We start from the raw sequence: 27,346 nt of genomic DNA, 5'->3' as shown, positions 1-27,346 counted from the left end.
GTGCAGCCACTCTGGAAAACAGTATGGAGGTTCCTCAAAAAACTAAAAATAGAACAACCCTACAACCCAGCAATTGCACTACTAGGCATTTATCCAAGGGATACAGGTGTGCTGTTTCGAAGGGACACATGCACCCCCATGTTTATAGCAGCACTATCCACAAAAGCCAAAGTATGGAAAGAGCCCAAATGTCCATCGATGGATGAACAGATAAAGAAGATATGGTATATATATATACGATGGAATGTTACTCGGCAATCAAAAAGAATGAAATCTTGCCATTTGCAACTACGTGGATGGAACTGGAGGGTATCATGCTAAGTGAAATTAGTCAGAGAAAGACAAAAATCATATGACTTCACTCATATGAGGACTTTTAAGAGACAAAACAGATGAACATAAGGGAAGGGAAACAAAAGTAATATAAAAACAGGGAGGGGGACAAAACAGAAGAGACTCACAAATATGGAGAACAAACTGAGAGTTGATGGAGGGGCTGTGGGAGGGGGGATGGGCTAAATGGGTAAGGGACACTAAGGAATCTACTCCTGAAGTCACTGTTGTACTATACGCTAACTAATTTGGATGTAAATTTAAAAAAATAAAAAATAAAAAAAAATAATAAAAATAAGAGAAATAATTAGAAGCAAAAAAAAAAAAAGAAGAAGAAGAAACAGAAAATCAAAACAGACCTCTAATGAGTACAGGTTAGGTCAGGATTCAAAAAACTACCCACAAAAAGCCCAGGACTAGATGACTTTACTGATGAGTTCTACAGAAAGAATGAACACCCATCCTTCTCAAACTCTTGGACGAAACACTTTCCAACTCATTTAATGAAGTGAGTATTACCCTGACATCAAAACCAGACCAAGACATCACAAAAAAAATAAATAAATAAAACTACAGACTAACATGCCCTAGGACTATAGATGCAAAAATCCTCAATAAAATACTGGCAAACTGAATATAGCAGGATATTAAAAGAATTATATATGAACAGGTGGGATTTATCCCAGGAATGTAAGCTTGGTTCAACATATAAAAACCAATCAATTGATATTAATACAATAACAAGGGAAAAAGTGATCTTCTCAATAGACACAGAAAAATCACTTGACAAAAGCTAACACCATTTCATGATAAGTGTTCAACAAATTCGGAATAGAAGGGAAATTTTTCAATCTGATAAAGGGCATCTATAAAAAATCCATAGCTAAATCAGTCTCAAAGGGAAAAAACAGAAGTTTTCTCCTCAAGATCAGGAAAAAGAAATGATGTCTGCTTTTACCACCACTATTTACCAGGTACTAGAGGTTCTAGCTAGGGTTAGAAAGGAAGAAGAAAAACATCTCTATTTAGAGATGACATGATGGGGGCGCCTGGGTGGCTCAATCGGCTGAGCGTCCGACTTCGGCTCAGGTCATGATCTCACAGCTTGTGAGTTCAAGCCCCGCATCGGGCTCTGTGCTGGCAGCTCAGAGCCTGGAGCCTGCTTCGGATTCTGTGTCTCCCTCTCTCTCTGCCCCTAACCCATTCGCATTCTGTCTCTGTCTCTCTGAAAAATAAATAAACATTAAAAAAAAATAAAAAAAATAGAGATGACATGATGTTATATGTGAAAAACCCTAAAACAACCTACAAAAAGTATTAGAGCTAATAAAATGACGTCAGCAAAGTTACAGAATACAAGATTGATATACAAATATCAGCTGCATTTCTGTACACTAGTAATGAACAGTATGAACATGAAATTAAGAAAATAACTTCATCAAAGGGGTGCCTGGGTGGCTCAGAGGGTTAAGCCTCAGACTTCGGCTCGGGTCATGAACTCACAGTCTGTGAGTTCACGCCCCGTGTTGGGCTCTGTGCTGACAGCTCAGAGCCTGAAGCCTGCTTCGGATTCTGTGCCTCCCTCTGTCTCTGCACTTCCCCCGCTCACCCTCTGTCTCTCTCTGTCTCTCAAAAATAAACATTAAAAAATTAAATAAAAAAATAACTTCATCTAAAATATCCTCAAAAAGAATAAAATACTTAGGAATAATTTTAACTGAAGAAGTACAAGCGTAGAACACTATTTAAGTAAAATAAACATCTAAATAAATGGAAAGCTATCCCATATCCATGAATGGAAAACTTAAGATTATAAAGATGGCAATATACCCCAAATTAATCTAGAGATTCAAAGACTGCCTATCATATCTGCCTTTTTTCCAGGTATAGATGAGCTGATCTTAATAGTATTGATATGGAATTTCAAAGCAATTTTGAAAAAAAGCAACATTGGAGGACTCACGTTTTCAAATTTCAATAGTACAAAGCTACATTAATCAAGCCAGTATGGTGCTGGCATACAAACAGATTTACAGGCCACTGGAATTGAACTGAGAGCCCAGAAATAAGCCTATACATTTATGGTCAATTGAATTTCAACAAAGGTGCTAAGGTGCTAATCAACAAGGGTGCTAAGACCATTCCATGAGGAAAAGAATAGTTTTCCATAAGAAATGGTAGGACAACTGGATTCCACGTGTAAGAGAATTAATTTGGACCCCTATCTCACACCACATACAAAAGTTAACTCAAAATGAATCAAAGATCTAAATGTAAGAGCTAAAACTATAAAACTCATATATAAGGGGCGCCTGGGTGGCGCAGTCGGTTAAGCATCCGACTTCAGCCAGGTCACGATCTCGCGGTCCGGGAGTTCGAGCCCCGCGTCGGGCTCTGGGCTGATGGCTCAGAGCCTGGAGCCTGTTTCCGATTCTGTGTCTCCCTCTCTCTCTGCCCCTCCCCCGTTCATGCTCTGTCTCTCTCTGTCCCAAAAATAAATAAAAACGTTGAAATGAAAAAAAAACAACTCATATATAAGAGACAAAACTGTGTGACCCTAGATTAAGCAACAGTATTTTAGATACGACATCGGAAGCACAAGGAATCAAAGGAAAAAAAAAAAGCACAACTGTACTTTATCAAAACTTAACTGTGTGCATCAAAGAATGTCTATTAGTTTCCTAGGGCTGCTTTAACAAATTACCACAAGTTTAGTGACTGAAAACAACAGAAATTTATTATCTCACAGTTCTGGAGGACAGAAACCCAAAGTTAAGATTTCAGCAGGGTCAGGCTAACTCCAAAGGCTCTAGGGGAGAATACTTCCTTGCCTCTCCCAGCTTCTGGTGGCTCCAGGGTTCCCTGGCTCGTGGCAACATAATTCTAATCTTTTTCTACGTCTTCAGATGGTCTTTACCCTTTGTGTCTGTCTCAAATTTCCCTCTCCTTTGTCATATAAGAATATCAGTTACTGTATTTAGGGCCCACCCTATACCCAGGATTATCTCATCTTGAGATCTTTAATTACATCTGGAAAGACCCTATTACATCTTGAGATCTTTAATTACATCTGGAAAGACCCTATTACTAAACAAGGTCACATTCACAGACACCTTTAGGATTTGGACATATCATTTTGGTGGTGACTATTCAAACAATACAACACTATCAAGAAAATAAACCACAAAAACCCCCAAACAACCTGCATTAAAAAATGGGCTAGGAATTTGAATAGACATTTCTGCAAAAATACACAAATAACCAATAAGCACATGAAAAGATGCTCAATATCACTAATCGTTAGAGAAATGCAAATCAAAACCACAATGAGATACCACTTCATACTCATTAAGATGACTACTATAAAAAGCCAGAAAATAATAAGTATTGGTGAAGATGTGGAGAAATTGGGACTCTCATACACTATTAGTGGGAATGTAAAATGGCGTAGTAGCTATGGAAAATATTATAGCAATCTCTCAAAAACAAAACAAAACAAAACAAAACAAAACAAAACAAAACAAAACAGAGTTATATGAGTCAGCAATTCCATTTCTCAGTACATACCTAAAAGAATTAAAAAAGGAACATGAAAGCATATTTGTACACCCATGTTCATAGCAGCATTATTTACAATGGTGAAAAGGTGGAAGCAACCCAAGTTACTATTAATGATGAATGGGTAAATTAACATGTGGGGTGTGTGTGTGTGTGTGTGTGTGTGTGTGTGTGTGTACGTACATACATACACAATGGAATATTATTCATCTTTAAAAAGGATATTCTGATACAGACTACAACATGGATAAACTTTAAGTACATTATGCTAAGTAAAATAGGTCAGGTACAAACATGGTGTGACTCTGTTTATATGAGACACCTAGAGTAATTATACTCCCAGGAACAGAAGGTAGAATGGTGGTTGCCAGTGGCTAGGTGGAAAGGTAATGGGAAGTTATTATTTCATTTGTACTGAGTTACGGTTTTGCAAGATGAAAAGGTTTTATGGATGGATGATGGTGATGGATATACAACAATGTGAATGTACTTAATACCACTTATGTGCACTAATGTACACTTAAAAATGGTTAAAATGGTAAATTTTATATTACACGTATTTCAGTGCAACTTTTTTGTAATGAAGATGTAAGAACTTCAGATTAAGGTAAATGATGAATAGAAGAAAAAGGAAGTCTCAAAAATGTCTTATCTTCCATAAAGGAGAGACCAAAGCTACTGTGTTTAAATATACAGATCTAGGGGCGCCTGGGTGGCGCAGTCGGTTAAGCGTCCGACTTCAGCCAGGTCACGATCTCGCGGTCCGTGAGTTCGAGCCCCGCGTCGGGCTCTGGGCTGATGGCTCAGAGCCTGGAGCCTGTTTCTGATTCTGTGTCTCCCTCTTTCTCTGCCCCTCCCCCGTTCATGCTCTGTCTCTCTCTGTCCCAAAAAGAAATAAACGTTGGAAAAAAAAAAATTAAAAAAAAAAAAAAAAATAAATAAATAAATAAATAAATAAATATACAGATCTAAATTAATGATTATAGTACTAAACTCTTGCCAAAGGTAATGATGACTGATCGCATACTAATTAATGACTACTGCAATTCAAGCAAAAAGCAAAAAGGCAACTCACAGAATGGGAGAAAATGTTTGTAAATCAAATATCTGATAAGTACCTTGTATCCAGAATATATAAAAAAACCTCTTACAACTCAAAATTAGAAAGACCCAATTTAAAATGGGCAAACAACCTGCACAGAGATTTCTTCAAAGAAGATATACAGATGGCCAATAAAGACATGAAAAACTGCTCAACATCACTGATCATTAGGGAAATGCAAATCAAATGACTGAGATACCTCTTCACACTCACTAGGATGGCTATAACCAAAATGACAGATAATAGCAGGTGTTAGTGAGGATGTAGGAAATTAGAAGCCTCATACATTACTGGTGGGAATGTAAAATGGTGCGGCTGCTATGGAAAAGCAATTTAATACTTTCTTAAAAGTTTAGACAGTTAGGGGCGCCTGGGTGGCTCAGCTGGTTAAGCGACTGACTTCAGCTCAGGTCAAAAAAAAATTATACAAATTTTAGACAGTTACCACATGACCCAGCAATTCTACTCCTAGATATATATACCCAAGAGAACTGAAAACATAAGTCTACAAAAAATCTCATATGTGGTAAAAGCAGAATTAGTCATAAAAGCCCAAAAGCTGAAATGACACAGATATCCATAAGCTGATAAATAAAATGTGGTACAGCCATGAAATTAAACATTATTCAGCCACACAAATATTGTTATCTGCTACGATGTGAATGAATCCAGAAAATACTGTGCTGAGTGAAAGAAACCAGTCACAAAGACCCACATATTGTACGATTCCATTGATACGAAACGTCCAGGATAGGCAAATCTATAGAGACTCAAAATAGATGAATAGTTGCCCAGGTCTGCAGGTGAGCAGCTAGGTGGATGGGGAGTAACTGCTGATCGGTTTCCGTTTGGGACGACAAAATACTCCAAAATTAGATTGGGATGATAGCTGTACAGCTCTGTAAATATACTAAAACCCAGTGAATTCTATACTTAAATGAGTAAATATGGTATGTGAATTATATCTCAATAAAGCTGGTAAAAAAAAAATTAAAAAATGGAAAAGCACATTCTGTGCTAACACTAATTAGAAGAAAGCTAGAGTGGTTATATTACTATTAAATTTCAGAGTAAAACATGTTGCTAGAAACAGAGTGTCATCTTGTAACAATAAATGAGCCAATTAATCAGGAAGACATAACCATCCTATCCACTTATGTACCTAACAACATAGCTTCGACATATATAAAGCAACAACTAATAAAGTTGCAAGGAGAAATAGTTAAACCTACAATCATGAAATGGAAATTTCAACATTCTCTCTCAATAACTGATCAAACAAACAGAAAATCAGTAAGGACATAGGAGACGTGAGCAATACAATAAATTGATCCAAGTCGTTTATAAATGCAGTAATAGCAGAACACATATTTTTCTCAAGTAAACACAGAACGTTCACCAAGATAGATCATATTTGAGTCGTAAGACAAGACTCAAAAACTGGAAAAGATTCGAGTCATACAAATTATGTTCTCTGAATACCAGAGAATTAGATTAGAAAGCAAATCTCTGGAGAATACACAAATACTTGGAAACTAAATAGTACACACCTCAGTAACTCATGGGGTAAAGGGAAAATAGGAAGTATTTTGAACTAAATGAAAATGGCAACACAACATATCAAAATATATGGGATGCAGCTAAGATGGCACTTACAGGGAAATGTGTAACACTAAATGCCTATTTAGTGAAAAAAAGAAAGGTCTCAAACTAGTAACATCAGCCACAACCTTATGAAACTAGAAGACAAATAAAATTCAAAGTAAGCAGAAATAAAGGAAATAATGAAGACCAGGGGATAAAACAATGAAACAGAAAATAGAAAATGACAGAAAAATTAATGAAACCAAACTGATAAACCCTTAGATTAATTAGAAAAAAAAAAAAAGAGAGAGAGAGAGAAGACACAAATTACACCGAATATCAAGAATGAGAGAGGAACATCACCACAGATTCTGCAGACATTAAAAAGATTAGGGAATATTATGAAACTTATGTCAAAACATTCAGTAACACGGGTGAAATAGAAACATTCCTTAAAAAACACAAACAACCAAAGTTCAGTCAAAAAGAAATAGATAACTTGAATAGCACTACATCTAATAAAGAAATTGAATTTGCAGTTAAAAACTTTTCCACACAGAAAACTTCAGGTCCAGATGGCTTTACTGGTGAATTCTACCAAACAAATTCTTCTAGCAAATTAAAAAGGAGGAAATGACTTCCAACTTATTCTTGGCCAGCATAACACCATTACCAAAATCACATATAGAAATTACAAGAAAAGGGGCGCCTAGGTGGCTCAGGTTAAGTGTATGACTCTTGATTTCAGCCCCACATCAGGCTTACGTTGTGCTGAGTGTGGAGCCTACTTGGGATTCTCTCCCACTCTCTCTCTCTCTTTCTCTCTGCCCCTCCCCACATGTACTGTCTCTCTCTCTCTCAAAATAAATAAATAAACACTTAAAAAATTTACAAGGGGGGACACCTGGATGGCTCAGTCAGTTAAGCATCCAACTTTGGCTCAGGTCATGATCTCACAGCTTGTGAGTTCAAGCCCCACATCAGGCTCTGTGCTGACAGCTCAGAACCTGGAGCTTGCTTTGGATTCTGCGTTTCCCTCTCTCTCTGCCTCTGCCCTACTCACACTCTGTCTCTCTTTCAAAAATAAAGATTAAAAATTTTTTTTTAATTACAAGGAAATAACCTTACAGACCAGTATCCCTCATGAACATATAAAACAATCAAGAAAATTATAGCAAATTAAATCAACAATACTTAAAAAGGATAATAAATCATAACCAAGTGATTATTGATTTAACATTCAATAATCAAATGATGCTTTACCATATTAACAAATAAAAAAGAAACCCTTATGATCTTTTCAACAAACACAGAATAAAACACTTAACAAAATTCAGTAACTGTTCCTGATAAAAATTCTAAGCAACCCAGAAATATAAGAGTACTTCTCCAGCTACCAAAGGGCATTTATGAAAAACCTACAACTAATAGGCTTACTGACAAAGGACCGAATGACTCCTCCCCTAAGATTAGGAACACAAGAACATCTGCTTTCACCATTTCTATTCAACTTGGCACTGGAAGAGTTAGCCAGCACAATACGCCAAGAAAAAGAAACCGAAAGAAATCATATTGGGAAGCAAGAAGTAAAACTGCTAGTGTCTGTAGGCAATATGACTGTTTATACAGAAAAATCCAGTGGAAGCTACAAAAAAACGAATGGAACCAATAAAAGGGTTTAAGCAAGGTTACAAGACAAGATCAATACACAAAATCAATTGTATTTCTAAATTTTATCAATGAACAACCAGAAACTGAAATTAGAAAATACCATTTACAGTAGAATAAAAAAATCTCTGCAATATTTAAGAGATAAAACTTATCAAAGACTGTACATGACTGGTACCATAGTTGCCTGGGGATAAATGGGTAGGAAGATTACCAAAGGGTACAAGGAAACTTTTGGGGGTAATGACTGAGGTAATGGTTTCACAGGTACATACATATGCCCAAATCTATCAATTGTATACTTTAATAGTTGCAGTTTATTACGTGTCAATTACACTTCAATAAAGCTTTAAAAAATGAAATCGTGTAAGTACCAGATGAAAACATGATTGAATTCTTTTATAATTTGGGTGTGGAAAAAACTGTTCTAACTGTGAGAGAAGACACAAATTCTAGAAGCAATAAAATCCAAAAGAAATAAAGAAAAGACTGATATATTTTATTATATAAAAATCTTTCACATGACCAAAACACACACACACACACACACACACACACACACACACACACACACACACACACACACACACCCCAGCCCACCCTACCATAAAGAGAGTAAAATTACAAATGACAACTTGGGGAAAATATTTGCCAACTGTATCACAGGCAAAAGGTTAATATCCTCTTTAAGTAGGTTAAAGACTTCTAAGAATGAAGAAAAAGACCTATCACCCCACAGAAAAATGGGTTAGAAATATAATAAACAATTTACAAAGAAAGAAATGCAAGTAGCCTTAAACTGTATAAAAAGATGATCAATTTTGCCCGTAACAGAAATGCAAATTAAACTATACTGGGACACTATTCCCATCTAGCAGACTGGCAAAAATCCAAATGTACAACCATATATTTATTGTGTTGGAGAACTACGGGAAAACAGGCACACTTACAAATCTTGCTAGTGGGAATTCGAACGGCACAGTTCCTATGGAGGGAAATTTGGTACTATCTAGAAAATTTACAAAAGAATAGACCTTTTGGTCCAGTGATTTTATTTCTAAGAATCTAGCTTAAAGACATACTGGCAAAATTATAAAGAGGTGTATGCCCAAGCCATTCCACTGTGATACTATTTATAATAGAACTGGAAATAACTGAAATGTCCACCAATAGGGAACTGGTTGACTATGATTAGTCTGCACAACACAACATACGTAAAAAGAAATAAAAATGATGTATGTATCCCTCTGGAGTGATCTGAAGGATACATTGTTACTTGAAAATTGCAAGGTGGAAAAATGTATATTGGATGTTACTATTTCTCTAAGGGGGGGATATGAATGTCTATACACTCACATTGTTTAAGAGGGATAAGCTATTTAGAAACAAAACCGTTATCTAGAAGGAGAGGGAGGGCAACAGATTGGAGGATACAGGGAGCTTCTCTGAATACATTGTTCTGTGGATTTGAATTTGGAATCCTGTAACTATTTTATACAATAAAATTCAATTAAAAATTAAAGGAATTCCTGGATCAACTGAGTGGCTCAGTAGATTAAGCGTCCAACTTTGGCTCAGGTCATGATTTCATAGTTTGTGGATTCAAGTCCTGCGTTGGGCTCTGTGCTGACAACTCAGAGACTACAGTCTGCTTCAGATTCTGTATCTCCGTCTTTCTTTGCCCCTCCCCCACTTGAGTTCTGTCTGTCTGTCTGTCTGTCTCTCTCTCTCAAAAATAAAGATTAAAAAATTTTTGGGGCGCCCGGGTGGCTCAGTCGGTTAAGCGTCCGACTTCAGCTCAGGTCACAATCTCGCGGTCCGTGAGTTCGAGCCCTGCGTCAGGCTCTGGGCTGATGGCTCAGAGCCTGGAGCCTGTTTCCGATTCTGTGTCTTCCTCTCTCTCTGCCCCTCCCCCGTTCATGCTCTGTCTCTCTCTGTCCCAAAAATAAATAAACGTTAAAAAAAAAAAATTAAAAAAAAATTTTTTTAAAAAGGAATTCCTAACACTTGAAAACAAAATGAAGCAAACGCACCTAACTGGATAGAAGTGGTAACATAACCACACAGAGAAGAACAATTCCAAGTTACTGTTATAAGTAATCATAGTGTTGATTCCTTTGTTATCTTGAAACTTGTGTGTGTAATATAGAGTAAAGCAAATGACTAATATGTTATTTAAACTGTTATTTAGCATCAGAGAAAGGAGATTCATATGTAAGATAAATGAGGTTAAAGAAAAATTCTGTATGTAAAATTTCAATTAGTTACATCAGTCTGACATTATGGTTTATCTGACTTGATTTGGATACATATTGATACCTACATTTCAAACACACGCACACACACACACACACACGCACACACGCACACACACACACACACACACACACACACACACACACACACACAGAATGTATATATTCCCTAGTTTGTTCAATAAAAAACCTAGAAACGATGACAAACCCAATAATAATGAGCATTCCTAGTACCCACATCGTGGTCTCTTAATACCAATTTCCTCTAAAGGAACTAGAGCTCCTTGCAGAAATGATGGACTCCAAGCACACAATAGGCAATGTGTAAGGTGGAAAATCTTCATTATAGCAGCAAGTATCATGCCAAAAGGATTTGACACGTCAAGTTGAAGGGGCTGTCACCAGCCAAAAATAAGACAATTTGTACAGTAAGAATAACTGTCAGTGGATCAAAAAACATCAAATAGGTTTACTCTACAAGTTTATGAGGATGGACACACACACACACACACACACACACACACACACACACACACACAAACCAAAAAAAACATTCCTCTGAAAAACCTAGGTGATTACCTATGAAGGACTACAGGAAACAAATTATTTGAAAAATGATAAATAAGGGGAAAGAATCAAAATTTATTCTGCCTTTCCATTGTTTCTTGAGTTTTTGAATAGCAATTTCTTTTTATAGAAGTATTTCAGTTAATAAATGAAGAAGGAATGATAAAATACCACCATTTTTTAACTCCTCATAAATTAATGGATTTTGGCAATGATCCAAAGGGTGCTATCATCACAAAAAGAGAAATAAAGTTCTATATGCCTCCTGATGGAAGCAAACCTTTATTAAGAAGTATTCTTTTTTTCTAAATTGTGGTAAAATATATATAACATAAAATTTGCCATCTTAGCTATTTTAAGTGTTTAGTTCAGTAGTGTTAAGTATACTCACATTGCTGTATAACCCATCTCTGAATTTTTCATTTTGCAACACTGAAATTCTATACCCATTAAACAACAAGTCCCCATTCTTCCCTTCCCCCAGCCCCTGGCAACCACCTTCTACTTTGTCTCTATGAATTAGACTGCTTTAGGTACCTCATATAAGTGGAATCATATAGTATTTGTCCTTTTGTGACTGGCTTATTTCACTTATTATAACGTCTTCATGGTTCATCGATGCTGTAGCATGTCAGAATTTCCTTCTTTTTTAAGGCTGAATAATATTCCATTGTATGTATATACCACATTTTGTGTATCCATCCATCTGTCCATGGACACTTGGGTTGTTTCCACTTTTTGGCTATTGTGAATAATGCTGCTATGAACATGGGTGTACAAATATCTTTTCGAGACCCTGCTTTCAAAAAAAAGCAAACCTGGGTCTGATCAAGTTTCTAGATCTGACTACCTATTCATATTTACAGAAAATATGGGGGCCAAAAAGCATATTAAACAGCACCACAGATAAGCAATCAGCAAAACCTTCTTTCTTCAATGGATAAAGTACAATGAGGAAAAAAAGGATAGAGGGAAAACCAATAGATTAAAAGACACCTATTAATAAATTATAACATGTGAACCTTATTTAGATCTTGATTTGAACAAATCAAGTGTAAAAAAAGACAAATTTTATTGAAATATCAGGGCAATTTGAACACCAGTTGAATATTTCATATGAAAAAAAGATCAGCAGTTTTTAAAGTTATGATAATGATACTGTGGTAATTTCTGAAAAGAATTTGTATCTTTTAGACACACACTGACTTATTTACGAGTGAAACAACATATCTGGCTCTGCTTCAAAATAATCCAAGAAGTGGGGGTAGGGATTGCAAGGGGAGACTGGTAGGGCTGCAATAAAATGTAAATGGCCAAGATTTGATAATTCTTGATAATTACATACAATTTTACTAGTTTGAAATTTTCCACAATAAAAGTTTAAACTAAAAGTTTGATTTATTAATTTGCAAACTGTTTCATTAGAAAACTACCATTATTTTGGTTCTTAAAAAAAGGAATTTTTCTGTTTTAAAGAAAAGTCATGAAGTCTATGGAAAAAACAACAGTGATATATTTGCAGTCAAAATGATTAGTTATCATAGAAATTATTTAATTCCTAAGAATAATATCACATTTAGCTCATTTAACCCAAAATGCTATTTAATAAGGAAATATTCAATGTAAAATAATAAATGAGAACTAAAAGGGCAAACGATCACACCCAAACTGTCATCTTGTTCTTGGGATGTTTTCAACTATTTGCTTTTTGTCTAAAGATAAAATATTGAGGAAAACAAACAAACAAAAAAACCCCCTTAACAACCCCTAAGCTTTTGATTCTACATAAATTGTATTATACTATTTAGAAATAAAAACTGAACTTAGTGTCCTTACATTAGCACTGTTACTAAGCAGTAAAACTAAAGACTCAATTTAAAAATTTAAACAAAAGCTTTCTGGAACTATGTATCTGCCTTTATATGAATAACTCCTCCCCCAAAATGTGAGAACTATATAACTAACAAGTTTATAGAAGGGGAAGGTGGTTTAACAGGGAGAAAGTAGTTTTAAAACCTGAATTGTAACATCCCTTAGTTTCAGATGTTGAGAATTAAATGGAATTTAACAGTCATACATTCAAAAATACAAACATGTTTTCATTCTTTTTGATTCACATCTACTTCAAATATAAAACCCACTTGAATTTCTGCCTCTTAATAAAGGCATCTGAAAATGTACACCAAATCACAGGAATAGCAATGTTTAATCCTACCTGAAAAAGATCCAAAAGAGGCTTCCAAGAGAGCATTAAGACTGCTGCTCTGTTGATGGTTTTGGGAATTTCAGAATAAAACAGTGTATTTTCTCTGTTCTCACCAGACATAGCTATAAGAGAAAAATAATCATTTAAAAATCATTTCCAGAAAAAGCAGTCTACTGCAATCGTAGTAGTAAGAACACAAAGCCTTCTACATAATGCGAAGTTTTGCACTCTCTGGGAAGGTTAACAGGTAGGAGATGCACATGCCATTTGCCACGGGAATTTTCTTCAGTAAAACCCAGGCTTCACAGAAGAATGCTCAAGTTTCATTTCAATATTCAGATCCTGGACCCTCTCAAAACAAACATGAAAGTGTGTAAGACGATGTAAAGACAAATATCTTTTTAGTTTTTTGAAAATTGTTAAGTCCTCTTACAAGTTGGCAATAGATTCATGAAACGCAAAAGCATGGAGCTTTGTGGAAACTTCAGGTTACTAAGCTTCTTCTTCTCCTGAATCATTTAAAATTCCTATTTAGGGGCGCCTGTGTGGCTCACCTAGTTGAGCATCCAACTCTTGATTTCAGCTCAGGTCATGATCTCACAGTTTGTGAGATCAAGCCCCACGGAGGGCTCAGGGCTGGCAGTGCAGAGCCTGCTTGGTATTCTCTCTCTCCCTCTCTCTCTCTGCCCCTCTTGCTTGTACTCTCTCTCAAAATAAATAAATAAACTTAAAAAAATAAAAATACTTATTGGGGCGCCTGGGTGGCTCAGGTGGTTAGGCGTCCGACTTCAGCTCAGGTCATGATCTCACGGTCCATGAGTTCAAGCCCTACGTCTGGCTCTGTGCTGACAGCTCAGAGCCTAGAGCTGCTTTGGATTCTGTGTCTGTCTCTCTCTCTGCCCCTTCTCTCGCTCACACTCTGTCTCTCTCTCTCAAAAATAAATAAAACATTAAAAAACTAAAAAAATAAAAATAAAAATACTTATTAAAAAAAATTAGGGGCCAGGGGTTGCCTGGATGGTTCAGTCGGTTAATTTAAGTTTCCGATTTCAGCTCAGGTCATGATCTCACGGTTCGTGGGTTTGAGCCCCATGTTGGGCTCTGTGCTGACAGCATGGAACCTGGAGCCTGCATCCTTCTTTGGGTTCTGTGTCTCCCTCTCTCCCCGCCTTTTCCCTGCTAATGCTCTGAATAAATTTTTTTTTTCATGTTGATTTATTTTTGAGAGAGAGAGAGAGAGAGAGAGAGAGAGAGAGAGAGAGAGAGAGAGAGTGCATGCACAAAGAGCCATGAGATCATGACCTGAACCGAAGTCGGACACTTAATTAACCAACTGAGCCACCCAGGTGCCCCTAAAAAATACTTATTTAGAAGTATACATAGATCTAACTGAATACTAGTTTTTCCTGTTATAAATATCCTATAACCATAATCAGTAATACATTTACATTACTGAAATGTAATACATTTCAGATCTAAGTATACTCATTAAAACAAAACAAAAATCTGCTATTTGATTTGCTAAAAATCTCTTTGTTCTTTACTGGGGAAGGATGAAGTAAAGAGATCTATACTAAGTAGAAGTCAGGTCTATTCTGTGAAATCATGCAGTAACTGAATGGGAATATCACAGCAGTGTGGAATGAGCTACATACAAAAGAGAAGTAATAGAAACACATGATTATGAAGATGTGAACCAAAGAAAATTCAAAGTAAAACAAATCCCTTCTACCATAAAATGTGCTAGAATGGTATCATTTCCAAAAAAATCTAGGGGAGAGTGAAGGAAGAAGAAAATAAAGCACAACAGGAAGACCAAGGAACTCTCTCTCGGCTAGAACAGATCCTCAGCCTAGTGTTTTTTTTTTTCTTTTTAATTTTTTTTTTAATGTTTATTTATGAGAGACAGAGACAGAGCATGAGCAGGGGAGGGACAAAGAGAGGAGACACAGAACTTGAGGCAGGCTTCAGGCTCTGAGCTGTCAGCACAGAGCCCAACACCAGGCTCGAACCGACAAGCAGAGCCGTGAGATCACGACCTGAGCCAAAGTAGGACACTTAACCGACCAAGCGATCCAGACGTCCCCTTAGCCTAGTGTTTGTGATAATGGCAGAGGAGGTAGTCTATGGAAGGGCATGGTAACTTCCATGCTAACCCCTGCAAAGGCTGGGGATGAGCCCCCAAATATCCATGTCTTCCTTTATTTCTTTATTTTCCTAAACTGTTCTTAAGCTTTCTTAATTTGCACTGCCTTTTGGAATAAAAAGATATCAACTGACATTCACTTTAGAACTTGACTCTGTCTTAAATCTATTCTGTAATTCTAGAGTTACTTTGTTAAAGAATTATCAGAATGGCAGTCACCTATCTATACCATTCATAATTTTATAAAATGTGATCATATCCTCCTTAAGCCTTCTCCTTCTAAGAGTCTTCAGCCCTGGGGCGCCTGGGTGGCTCAGCCGGTTAAGCGTCCGACTTTGGCTCAGGTCATGATCTCGTGGTCTCTGAGTTCAAGCCCTGCATCAGGCTCTGTGCTGACAGCTCAGAGCTGGGAGCCTGCTTCAGGTTTATGTTTCCCTCTCTCTCTGCCCCCCTCCCCCACTCATGCCGTCTCTCTCTCAAAAATAAACATTAAAAAAAAAAAAAAGATTTGAGTCTTCAGCCCTCAAATATGAAAAACTTGGTTCTCATCTATTTTCAAATGAGAACCATTCCCCATAATCATTTCAGCTGAACCTCTTGAAACTCTGCCTTGTTCCATGTCTTCCCTGGCTTCATAGGTGACCAATAAAAACTTCCAAGGCATTCTAGGCACACACACACACCAGTTCCATATAAGCACAAAACAAACTTTTCCCATTGTTTCTCTCCTGATGACACACTAGAACACACTTATGGGTGTTCAAAGTATATTAAAACTTTTAGAACAATGGATTTATACAAAAAAATATTTTAAATTCAGATGAATATAAAAGACTTGAACAAACGAAAAGGCATACAACTTTCTTGAAGAGCTCAAAATTCTGAAGACTGTCAATTTTCCCTAACTTCACCTATAAATGTAACATCAATCCTAAAGGAGTTTAAACAGCATTAGGAAAAAAAAAAAAAAAAGCTATCTAGGCTATTTTTAAGTGTTCATAGAAAAACAAGCAAACAAAAATAGCCAAAACAAATATGAAAGAGAGTGATGAAAGGTGACTAGTGCTACCAAATAGGAAAACATATAGAGCTATGATAATAATAATAGTAATACTATGCTGCACTCGATCTGAGGGAGCAATGGAACAAAACAGAAAGTCCAAAATATATACAGATTTTAAATGACATAATCCTGGAGTTGCGAGAGCCTAATTTTTTCTTTTTATGTTTATTTATTTTTGAAAGAGAGAGAGAGCGCGCGCACAAGTGGGGAAGGGCAGAGAGAGAGAGAGACACAGAACCCGAAGCAGGCTCCAAGCTTTGAGCTGTCAGCACACAGCCGGACATGGGGCTTGAACCCACAAACTGTGAGATCATGACCTGAGCCGAAGTTGGACGCTTAACTGACTGAGCCACGCAGGCGCCCCAGGGAGAGCCTTTCTAGATACGATGCCAAAGCCTACAGAGAATACAAATTTAACTATCCAAAAAAAAAAAAAAAAAAAAAAAAAAATCACAAATTTCTGTGTGGCAAAAGGCACTAAAGGCAAAAGACAAATTAAACCTCAGAGGAAAACACTACAATGGTTTAATTCCTTCATTATACAAAAAAATGTTTTAATAAGAAACACCCACAGTCCAACAAAAAACAGACAAATGTTATAAATAAATCAGTCACAGAAAAGGGTATATAAAGGTCTCTTAAATATGTAAAAAGATGCTCAACCTCACTTATAACTGGAATTAAAACTATAATGAGATACAGGGATATAAGGTACAGAGTGGTGACTATAATTCATAATACTGTATTGCATATTTTAAAGTTGGTAGGAGAACAGATCTTAAAAGTAGGTAAGTGGGGCACCTGGGTGGCTCACTTGGTTAAGTGTCTGACTCTTGGTTTGGGCTCAGGTCATGATCTCAGCTTCATGAGTTTGAGCTCTGCTTGGGATTCTCTCTCTCCCTCTCTGCCCCTCCCTTACTGGTACTCTGTCTCTCTCAAAATAAATAAATAAACTTAAAAAAAAAGTTATCATAAAAAAAAATCATTGAAAAAATTTTTTGTTAACTATGTAAGGTGAAACATTTCTAGTTAAAATCTAGACATTATAAAATATCTAGATCATTTATTTTGGTGATCCTTTTATATTGTATATAAATATCCAATCTTTATGTCATACACCTGAAACTAATATATATGTCAATTATACTTCAATTTAAAAAAATAGTAATTTATAAAACTAACTACAATGAGATGGCTGTTCACTAATCAGACTAGAAAAGATAAAAAAAGTCTGATTACCCACTACTGGTACAGGTGTGTAGAAACAGATACTCTGAGACAATGCTGATAGGAATATAAACCCTCGATGGAAGGGTAATTTGACAATATCAACCAAAATTCAGAATACATACAACTCTTGTCCCAACATTCCCACTCTCTGGAATCAGTCCTATACATAATAAAATTCCAAATGTACAAATTGATCTAACACAGAAAATATTCATCGCATCATCTTTTCTAACAGTATAATAGAAAAACCTAAATGCCCATTATTAGGGGCATGGTTAAGTAAATATGGCACAATTATATAATGGAATACTCTGGAGTTGTTAAAAAAAAATGCATCTATAATTACTGATGTGCACTAATCCAGAGAATAGCTCTAAAAATATATGCATGTATATGAATGAAATAACCTTGAAGGAGAGGAATAAATTTATTTTTAAAAGGTTAATAAACAAAAAAGTAAGTCAGTGGCATAATATATTTAATTTAGATGGATCTTAAATCTGGAGTGAACAGGCTCAGGAAAAAAGACACCAAATCCAGTCTTGGTTTAAAAAAAAAATGAAAGTAGCCACTGATGAGAGTGGTTTTACTGTTTGTGTTCCTAATCTGACCATTCCCAAGGAAAGGCATTTTAAACTAGCTTTAGGAAGAAGTAATTTCTGGCATCTTCAACTTTGATTCTGAAAGGCAGGCCACAATCAACTCATGGTTTCGTACCTGCAAGTGAAAATAATGGGACAAACCGAAATTACAACAGCACCAAAACTGAAGTTCTTCCAATCATTTTTTTCCCTTGAATGGAACATTACTGATTCATGTATTTGTTCACCAATTGTATCTAGCTTGTAAGTTTGAATCAAGAAAGAATTTCCCCTAGAAACTATGACTTCATACTCACCAAGGTAATAGATCCTGTCTGAATGAGGCCCATCTGGATCATTCCTCTTCACAAACATAAAATCATGTGGTGCCTTAGCCATCATATAGCCATGATATTTTCTGGTATCAGCAAGCAGCTTTTTAAGCTGACTCCAGGAATATCGCTCAACATAAAATGGCTCCAATTTAGGACGATCCTGTGATTCAATATTCTCCTCACACTCTGCAGTTTCAAAGATCTCAACACCCAGCTGTTCTGTTTCCATTGCTGCTGCCATGTTGCATTTTCCTAGAAAAATAAGGCACATGAAGTTAGTTGTTCACAGGCCTGCCTTCTTTTATATTAATCGGAATGACAGTCTGATAGTGCTTCCCCCCTCCCCCGAAAAAAGGCAAGAAAAAGATGGTCTTCAGCACATTTGCAATGAAAGCTAGTAAAAGTAATAGCTCCCTCTTCTCGGTTCAGTTTAAAAATGAGATTTTTTTAAAAAATTGAGGTCATGTCTATTTCACTATGTCTATAAATCGCTTTAGGACCTTTTATAAAAGGCTGTCCTTACATATCTCTTGCCAAAATTCCTTTTTTCTTTCCCACCCTGGAAGGAAACAGGCCATATGCCAGTTGGCTGCTATGTTCCATCCAAGAGCATGTCAATAGTGAAGCTAAATGTGCTAAGGGAGCTAAGTGTTTTTGCACTTAAAAAAGTAACACATTTGATAAACATGAACTTCTTCAGTTAACAGAAATAACTGTGACCAATTAGAACAGTGATAAAATTGCTGTCAACAATGTACTTGTAATAATACAATGTAATGTAATAGGGCACTTACCCATGAAAATATAAATACTGTATCCTTTTAAATAGAACTCCAAACAACAAAAGACTTAACTGGCTGGTACATTTTTCTTCGTCTTCTGCTCTTGCCTAGACATCACTATCTTACCATCACTTTTGGTGACTATAAGGAATTTATGTAACTATGATTATAGATTATACAACTTTTACTCTCAGAGAGGAAAAAGATACTATTTTCAAGCGGCTTTAATCAGTTGAAATAGTTCATGCAAAAAGCATTTAACTTTTGTACTATCGATATTTGAAGTGGGAACCCAATTTACCAGTTCAACCCCAAAACAATATTAACATTTCATCTACCAATGGTGTTTCTTTTCATTTTACAAATTCAGAAGAGGATGTATTTTCCTTTATTTCAACACTTAAATGTAACTCAAGCAAAGTTATCAGAGAAAATATCAAGAAGTGTTATCGTAAGCCATTGTGTGATGTTCTGCCACGCATTATTCATGAAACTACCAAAAAGAAGCAACATAAAAATTCTGGAGCAACCTGCTTTTTTTGATTTGGGAGATAAATAGATTGCATTTATGTAACGGATTTCACATAATTATTAACTACTTCTAGGGCAACAATCAGTACATGATTGTATATTTAATATGATGTCTTTTTTAAAGCTCAGCTTCCCAGGTTAACAAGAGTTCGTGGTAACTACCAACCACAGAGAAAAAGTAATTAATTAGCAGGTGTGGGTTGTGAATTACTACACTAGGCAAGCTTTAGGGCAGAACAGTGTGTGGCCAGAACAGTGTGTCTTTTTTCATGCTACAGCGAAACATATTACCATTTTCAATGTAACAGTAGCACAAGTGGACAAAAAACCCACTCAAGAGTTTTATCAAGTATCCAACTTGTAATGTTACTAGGACAGGACATTTACTTCCAATGACCAAAATTCAAACAGTTTGGTAGAGAAAAGTCATTTAGCTCAACTGCTACTTAGCACACTGATAGTAAGGAGCAGTTTATGACAGTGGTGACTGCCCACCTAAAAGCTAATGGGAGGCCTACTTTCTATCAAATACGTAAGTGGATCTAGTTCGACTCCTAACAGAGCGAAGGACAAGTGAGAGAAGCTACACAAACCGTGCTCATTTTTTTCAACCCCTCATTTGTTAAATTTGGAACTTCACCTTCAAACCATTGCTCACAAGAATAAGGCTAGGGAACAGAAGAGGGAAGTTCAGCGGGCAGACTTCCCAAGGCTTAGTGCCCAGCTTCCTGAGTCACCGTTAACTTGACATCTCTCCTATGTAAAAGTTGTGTTAGCGCGCACTTATTAATAGCAAATTACCTGCTATTCCTAAGTTGCACTAGGTCTCTGGACTATTTCTGTCTCTGTCTACACACACACAAACTTCACAGTTCAAATGACATTCTACTGCTCCATGTGCTTATAGTAAATGTACATCCTGCATTTTCCAGGATACATCTAATACTATACAATTTTAGTAATATACACAAGTGTGTAACTAAATGACTTAAGTTCCAGGTTTCCATAACATCTTATACTCAAATACATTCCTAAGGTTCTAACTTCAAAATTTAGAAGAGAGAGTCAGCATACATTTTCAGCACAGTGCATATATTTCACTGCCCCCCTACCTCTTCACTTCAGGACCTTCCCTCATGCCTACCTGATTGTATTTTCATCTGCTCAGATCTCTTCCACATTCAAAGAGATCTTTTTCAAGTGACTCAACTTCAAGCATAGATCCCTCTGCTCATCTTGCTCTCTTCTCACAGGAGTCTTTCCTTTTCTCACCATCCAATCCTGCTCACCAGGATAATGAGATAAGATACAAGGCTGTTGTTGATCATTATTAAAACGGAGCATATGTGGCCAAAAAGATTAAATCTCAAATCTCAAATAGTACTTAAAACGGATACAGAAATAACCTTCTTGGTGTAATATATAATGCCTGAATTATTTTCTATCTACATTTTAGATTATTATAATTACAATTTTTTAAAAATCTCAGAAATGTACAGCCTAATTTACTCAAAAGGATATCCAAACACAGTCTAAATCCTGACATGTATATATACATTAAAAGGCAAATTATGGAAGACCTTCAAAAAGTAAAAAAGGCATACAAATGTGAGGTTACTCAGTGGCTACTGTAAATCCTCAAAAATGACAGATGATTAATAAAATTTATTTCTCTGTGCTTGTTCCTGTTCCTGCTTTTACATTATAAGACATACTGAGCTGGGTGGAGACAGACTCCGTAGAATCACCAGTAAAAATTATAAAACAGGCCATTTTCATGGAAAGGGAACTAACTTGCATTTAATAATTTTTTTCATAAGATGAAGAATGTGCTATCCGTTTAAAGCGCACTTCACTTTTCCTCCTTTCCTTTCCACCTATAGTCTGAAAACAATTGAATTAGGTAACTTTGCCCTAAAAGGAAGCATTAAGCTTGTTGGAATTTTGGCTTAGTAAAAGGAAAAAGAAAGGAGGAGCTGTGATTACACTTGTTACTTTGTTATCAGTTTTAATTCTGGGCTCACCAAGTAGGTGAAGGGGAGATGCGGTGAGAAAAGGTCAGTGGCAATGGAGGGAAAAGGGCGAAGCTATGCTAGCATAAGAACGATGGACTAAGATGTCAAGACATGTTCCCATGTACTAAGCCCCTCACTCAGATAAGAGCATGTTGGGTTAGAGAACGGCTTCAGGACTCCTGAATTTGGACCCACTAAAACGTCATTCTTAATTTTCAATCCAAGAGTCAACCAGTCGTCCAGTTGAACACCCCACGCGTCACTTAAGCCTAGCCAGTTCACTTTTCTGGGTCCAGAGCTAGTGGAGAGGTTGATTATCACAGACTGGGCAAAGATCTTGAAAGGTGTGAATGGGGAAGAGGAGGATAGGTGTAGCAGAGAATGTTGAGGAGAATGCGGGGGGGGGGGGGGGGGGGAGGGAATGCCAAGTCTTAGAAGTCTTAGGAGAAAAGCGTGTGAGGGGGAGAGGTGGGGGAGCGGGAAAGGAACGTATACATCCTGCCCCGGGTGGGTGAAAGGGAATGAGCGGGGGGCCAGTGAAGCAGGGAGGGAATCGACCTAGAGTGGGACAGGAAAAAGGAAGGAACACCGGCTGGGAAACCAGAAAAATCTCAGTCCGAATCCGATCCGCCACAGTCGAACTTTAGGCAGAGCCCTTCGCCTCTGCGAGCTTCTGTTTCCGCATCCGTAAGCCCGGGCATCACCCGGCTCCCAACCCCAGCGAGGCTCAATTAGGATAACGGACGTGGAAGCCGGGAGGCCAGCGCCCAGCGCTCAGGGGGCGCCCAGTGAACGTTGGTGGACTCGGAATCTCAGAGCCTCGGCTTCCTCTTCCGGCAAGCGGGGCCCCGCCACCGGCTCTGATCCGCGCAGGGCGGCGCGCCGGATAAACCGCACGGCGGGCTAACCGGGAGAGCGCGTCGGGCGGTTCCTCCGTAAGGCGGAGCGGGCCCGCCGGGCTGGGGCCCAGGCCTCGCGGGCGAAGGGGAAGGAGAGGGGGCGGATACTGCACCTTCCCCCCCGGCCCCGCCCGGAGCGTCCCGACGCGTGCTACTGAGCGGGCCTGCGCCGCTTCATGCCGCGCCGCCTCCACTCCCGACCCGGCTGCAGCGGCTTCCTCGGCGACGGCGCCGGTGGCAACCCAGGCGGCGAACGCGGCACTTAAAGGCGGCAGCGGCAGCGGCGGCGGCGGCGGCGCTGGCGCCTCGGAACTTCCGGTTCGTCGCGACCCGCCCTCCGACCAGCGAAGGCTCGGCGGGGCCAAGAAGGGCGCCGCTCCCTGCTGGGTGGGGTCCCTTGCCACAGTGCAGTCTAGTGGCCGGAGGAACGAACGCGGCGCGGAACGGACACCGCTGCGGTGGGGGACCGAGATGAAATCCAGAAACGGGTGGCGACTTGCTTGAAGTCGCAGGACGCGTTGTGGCGCGTGTCTGCTCATCCATCTTTTTTTTTTTTTTTCATTCAACAAGTATATATTGAGTGCCTGCTATGTACCAGGCAGAGTTTGTAGACGCTGAGATCAGAGCAGGGAGCAAGCCAGTAAAAATCCCTGCCCCTTCTTGAAGATGACAGAGGGGAGGGACCAAGGCCTTAGGGGAACTTCTGAGCGGCCCACTGTTGTGGTGGAGAGAAACCTGAACTTGGAGTCAGAAAGCTTGGCTCTAGTACTAATTAGTGATCTTTAGAGGTCAGTCGATCTCTTTGAGCCATGGTTTCTTGATCTGTAGGAGAGATAGAACACATTATGTCGTTGTAATTAAGGAAAACCGTATGTGTCACAATAACACTTAAAGAGGAAGAAACTGGCTCGGGCAGGGAGGTGACCAACTTGCTGTAATCACAACCAGAGGCAGGTCTGTTAACCTGTAGTCTCTTCCTATTTCACACCATGCATTGGCTGAGAAAAAGAAAGAGAAAAAGGCAGGCTGGGGAGATGACTGGGAAAGTGGAAGGTGTATAACAAAACAGTGGAAAAGCTGGCCTCCCCTCTCTTCTATTACTCAAGCGACCATGTGTCAGAGGTGTGGATCATTAGGATTTAGTATAATAGCACTAATAAAAGATCCATTTGGGTGCCAAGATTCCATTCTTCATTGTAATTGCTCACTTTCACTTTAAATGAGTCTTCCCTCCGGCTTTTTTTTCACTTGAGCTCCCCTAACAGAAAGGTACAGGCATTTTCACTGGGACTCCTCTGTGAATTTTCTGCAAATGACCTGAAGGTAGGTTTTAAGGCTTTGAATGCACATGCACATACTAACAAAACACAATGAAATATCTTGCAGTTCATTTCATTCAACCAAGTGTTTGTTGAATCGCTGCCATGTGCCTGTCACTGTTCTAAGCACTGGGGCTACAATAGTGAATAAAGTAGACAAGATCCCTTTGTGTGGTTTTCACTCTAAGAAGAGGAAAAAGACCTCCCCAAAAGCAAACAAACAAAACAATATATAATTTTATGGATTTTAAAAAGCAAGCTCTGGAGAGGTTAAGTACTTGCTTAAGTCATTTGACTAATTATGGATTGATCTAGGCTTGAATTCAGATTTCTTGGTTTTCAATCTCACTTTCTCTATGGCAGGCTTAACAAGCCTCAAGCCAGAGGAAGCTGTAAGGGAACATCTCCACCCTGCACCCTGGCAACCTCCCATGTTGCCTCACACAGGCCTCACGGGCAAAGTCTTTGAACCAAAGCTTATCTGAGTCTTAGCAGAATGCTTTGTGATCTTCCCAGAACAGGAGAGGATGGGAGGCTTATAAGGATCTCAAGCCAATCTCCCCCTGGCAGCTTCTCATTTCCCAGGTTCTGTTGAGATGTGGGCTCTCTGTCCCACCCACTCAGAATATCGCTGCAGAATATGAGAACCACTTAGCTGCAGTCTAGAATTGGCTTCTCAGCAGCTGGGTATGCCACAACTTACCCTGCAGTCATCTTACCCCATCTGTTTCAGTATTCTCCATTTTGATTTGTGGGACAAGGACCACTGGCAGCTGGCACCTTAATGCGTTCTTCCTTTTGTTGTGTAGGTAAGTATTAAACTGTCCGAATCTGAAGTGGCCCGTTGTATCTCTACTGGCTAACTCAGTCAGGCCGGGGTCTTGCCAACCTTGTGTATGTGCTTGACAAAGCCTAGCCAGCTTGTCGCCACCCTGCACTCTAGGAACCCATCAGGAAAAGGCAAGTTGTCTAGCACACAACATCTGAGTAAATCGTCTGTGTTAACATGGCGGCGTTGATACAAATTCATTCTTGCATTTAAAAAGTCGGGTTCTGGCATCATGGGCAGGGGGCAGTAAGTGTGAGTGAAAGCTGGGATGGCAAGGCCAAGTGAGAACGCTTCCTAGGGAAATCTGGGCTGCCTCCTGGAGCCATGCCCGTCTGAGGCAGTCAAGTCCTTGTCTGGGTCTAGCCTTATGTTTTAGAGGTCCTGAGAGTTTTCCACACTGGGCCTCCTCAGAGACCAGCCTAAGAGTCCTTCTGTGTGTCTAACACTCCATGATCTTCAGGCAGTGGTACTTTTCCTCTGGTATTCACAGGTAAAAGCGTGCACTCCCAGAATCAGACATACCTGGGATCATATCCTGGCTCCTCTCCTTACTAAGGAGATACTCCTTACTCCCAGGCTTTTCTAAGTTTTATTTCTCTCATCTGTAAAATGACTTCAGTAACATCACTGAAATGAATAAATGAAATATATAATGCATTTAAAGTGCTTAACAACACGTGGTGCACATTAGGCATTCCGTTTATTAATTCTATTTATGAATGGTGGTGATGATGACAAAGATAACAACAAAACCCTTTCCCAGAGGGGCATGCCCAAAGCCTCGCCAGGTAGCACTATCCATGCGACAATAAGCATCATTCGTCACAATTCACAAGCGTCAATTTGAACACAACATGCTGACATTCATTACAGAAAGATCCACCAATCTTCCCACTACCCTATCATAACTTTCTTGTTTTATATACATATTTTACACATGTAGCAGGAGCAATATTTTCAAGCCACTTACAGATTTGTACTGCATTTAATTTCCTTAGTTTTTCCATAATTTGACCCAACCTATATTTATATGACCCATTTCATTTAATAGTAAAAAGTGTAATCTTGATTAACTCTAGGCAAACCCAGTCATTCAATTCAGGATCCTTTCTGGTGAAGGGTGTGACGGCTAATGCCTTCTCTAGACCTTCATCCCAGCTGTACTGGTTTGAATAGTGTCCTCCTCAAATCTATGTTCATCCAGAACCTCATAATGTGACCTTATTTGGAAATAGGGTCTTTGCAGATGTTATTAGTTAAGATCATGTTAGAGTAGAGTGGGTCTCAAATTCGTTGACTGGTGTCCTTATAAGAAGTCCATACGAGGAGGGGTGCCAGGGTGGCTCAGTTGGTTAAGCATCCGACTTTGGCTTAGGTCACGAGTTCACAGTTCGTGAGTTCAAGCCCTGCATCGGGCTCTGTGCTGACAGCTTGGAGCCTGGAGCCTTCTTCGGATTCTGTATGTGTGTCTCTCTCTGCCCCTCCCCTGCTTGTACTCTGCTCTCTCTCTCTCCTTCAAAATAAGTAAACACTTAGAAAAAAATTTTTAAATAAAAAACAAAACAATAAACAAACAAACAAAAAGAAGGCCATATGAGGAAATAAGAACAGATATACTCACAGATCATTTGACAGCAAAGGTGAAGATTGGAGCAATGCTGCCACAGACCATAGGGCAGCAAGGATTGCCAGCAACCGCCAGGTTGGATTCTTGCCTAGAGCCTTCAGGGGGAGCATGGTCCTTCCAGCATCTTGACTTTGGACTTCTTTTTTTTTTTTTTTTTTTTTTTTCAACGTTTATTTATTTTTGGGACAGAGAGAGACAGAGCATGAACGGGGGAGGGGCAGAGAGAGAGGGAGACACAGAATCGGAAACAGGCTCCAGGCTCTGAGCCATCAGCCCAGAGCCCGACGCGGGGCTCGATCTCACGGACCGCGAGATCGTGACCTGGCTGAAGTCGGACGCTTAACCGACTGCGCCACCCAGGCGCCCCTTGACTTTGGACTTCTAACCTCCAGAACTGTAAGAGAATAAACTTTTATTTATTTATTTATTTATTATTTTTTATTTTTTTAGTTGGTTAGTTAGTTTGTTTTTGAGAGAGAGAGTGTGTGTATGTGGAGTGGGGGAGGGACAGAGGAAAGAGGGAGAGAGAGAATCCCAAGCAGGCTCAGTACAGCCAATGTGGAGCCCAGTGTGGGGCTTGATCTCATGAACGTGAGATCATGACCTGAGCTGAAATCAAGAGTCATACACTTAACCGACCCCTAAACTTCTGTTGTTTTAAGCCAGGTGATTTTGTGGTATTTTGTTATGGCTGCCCTAGGATACGAATATACCAG

General features: G+C 38.7%; 1 protein-coding gene across 4 annotated transcripts in view; it reads right to left on the bottom strand.

Annotated features, from left to right (window-relative positions):
- DPP8 (dipeptidyl peptidase 8) overlaps positions 1-23,110 on the bottom strand; it is a 68,991-nt gene extending 45,881 nt beyond the window's left edge. Inside the window, exons 1-4 of one of the 4 annotated variants that reach the window (XM_023255181.2) lie at positions 22,969-23,110; positions 21,086-21,222; positions 18,611-18,880; positions 13,283-13,395 (exon numbers count right to left, since the gene is read on the bottom strand). In XM_023255181.2, the coding sequence (XP_023110949.1) occupies positions 13,283-13,395; positions 18,611-18,880; positions 21,086-21,122 (420 nt within the window). In that variant the 5' untranslated portion in view covers positions 21,123-21,222; positions 22,969-23,110. The other 3 variants (XM_023255182.2, XM_023255184.2, XM_023255180.2) reach the window with 3 other exon arrangements.
- Between the last annotated feature and the right edge of the window lie 4,236 nt (positions 23,111-27,346).

This window comes from Felis catus, chromosome B3 (genome assembly GCF_018350175.1).
Source record: "Felis catus isolate Fca126 chromosome B3, F.catus_Fca126_mat1.0, whole genome shotgun sequence".
Lineage (NCBI taxonomy): Eukaryota > Metazoa > Chordata > Mammalia > Carnivora > Felidae > Felis > Felis catus.
This window is presented reverse-complemented; position numbering and strand designations above follow the sequence as displayed.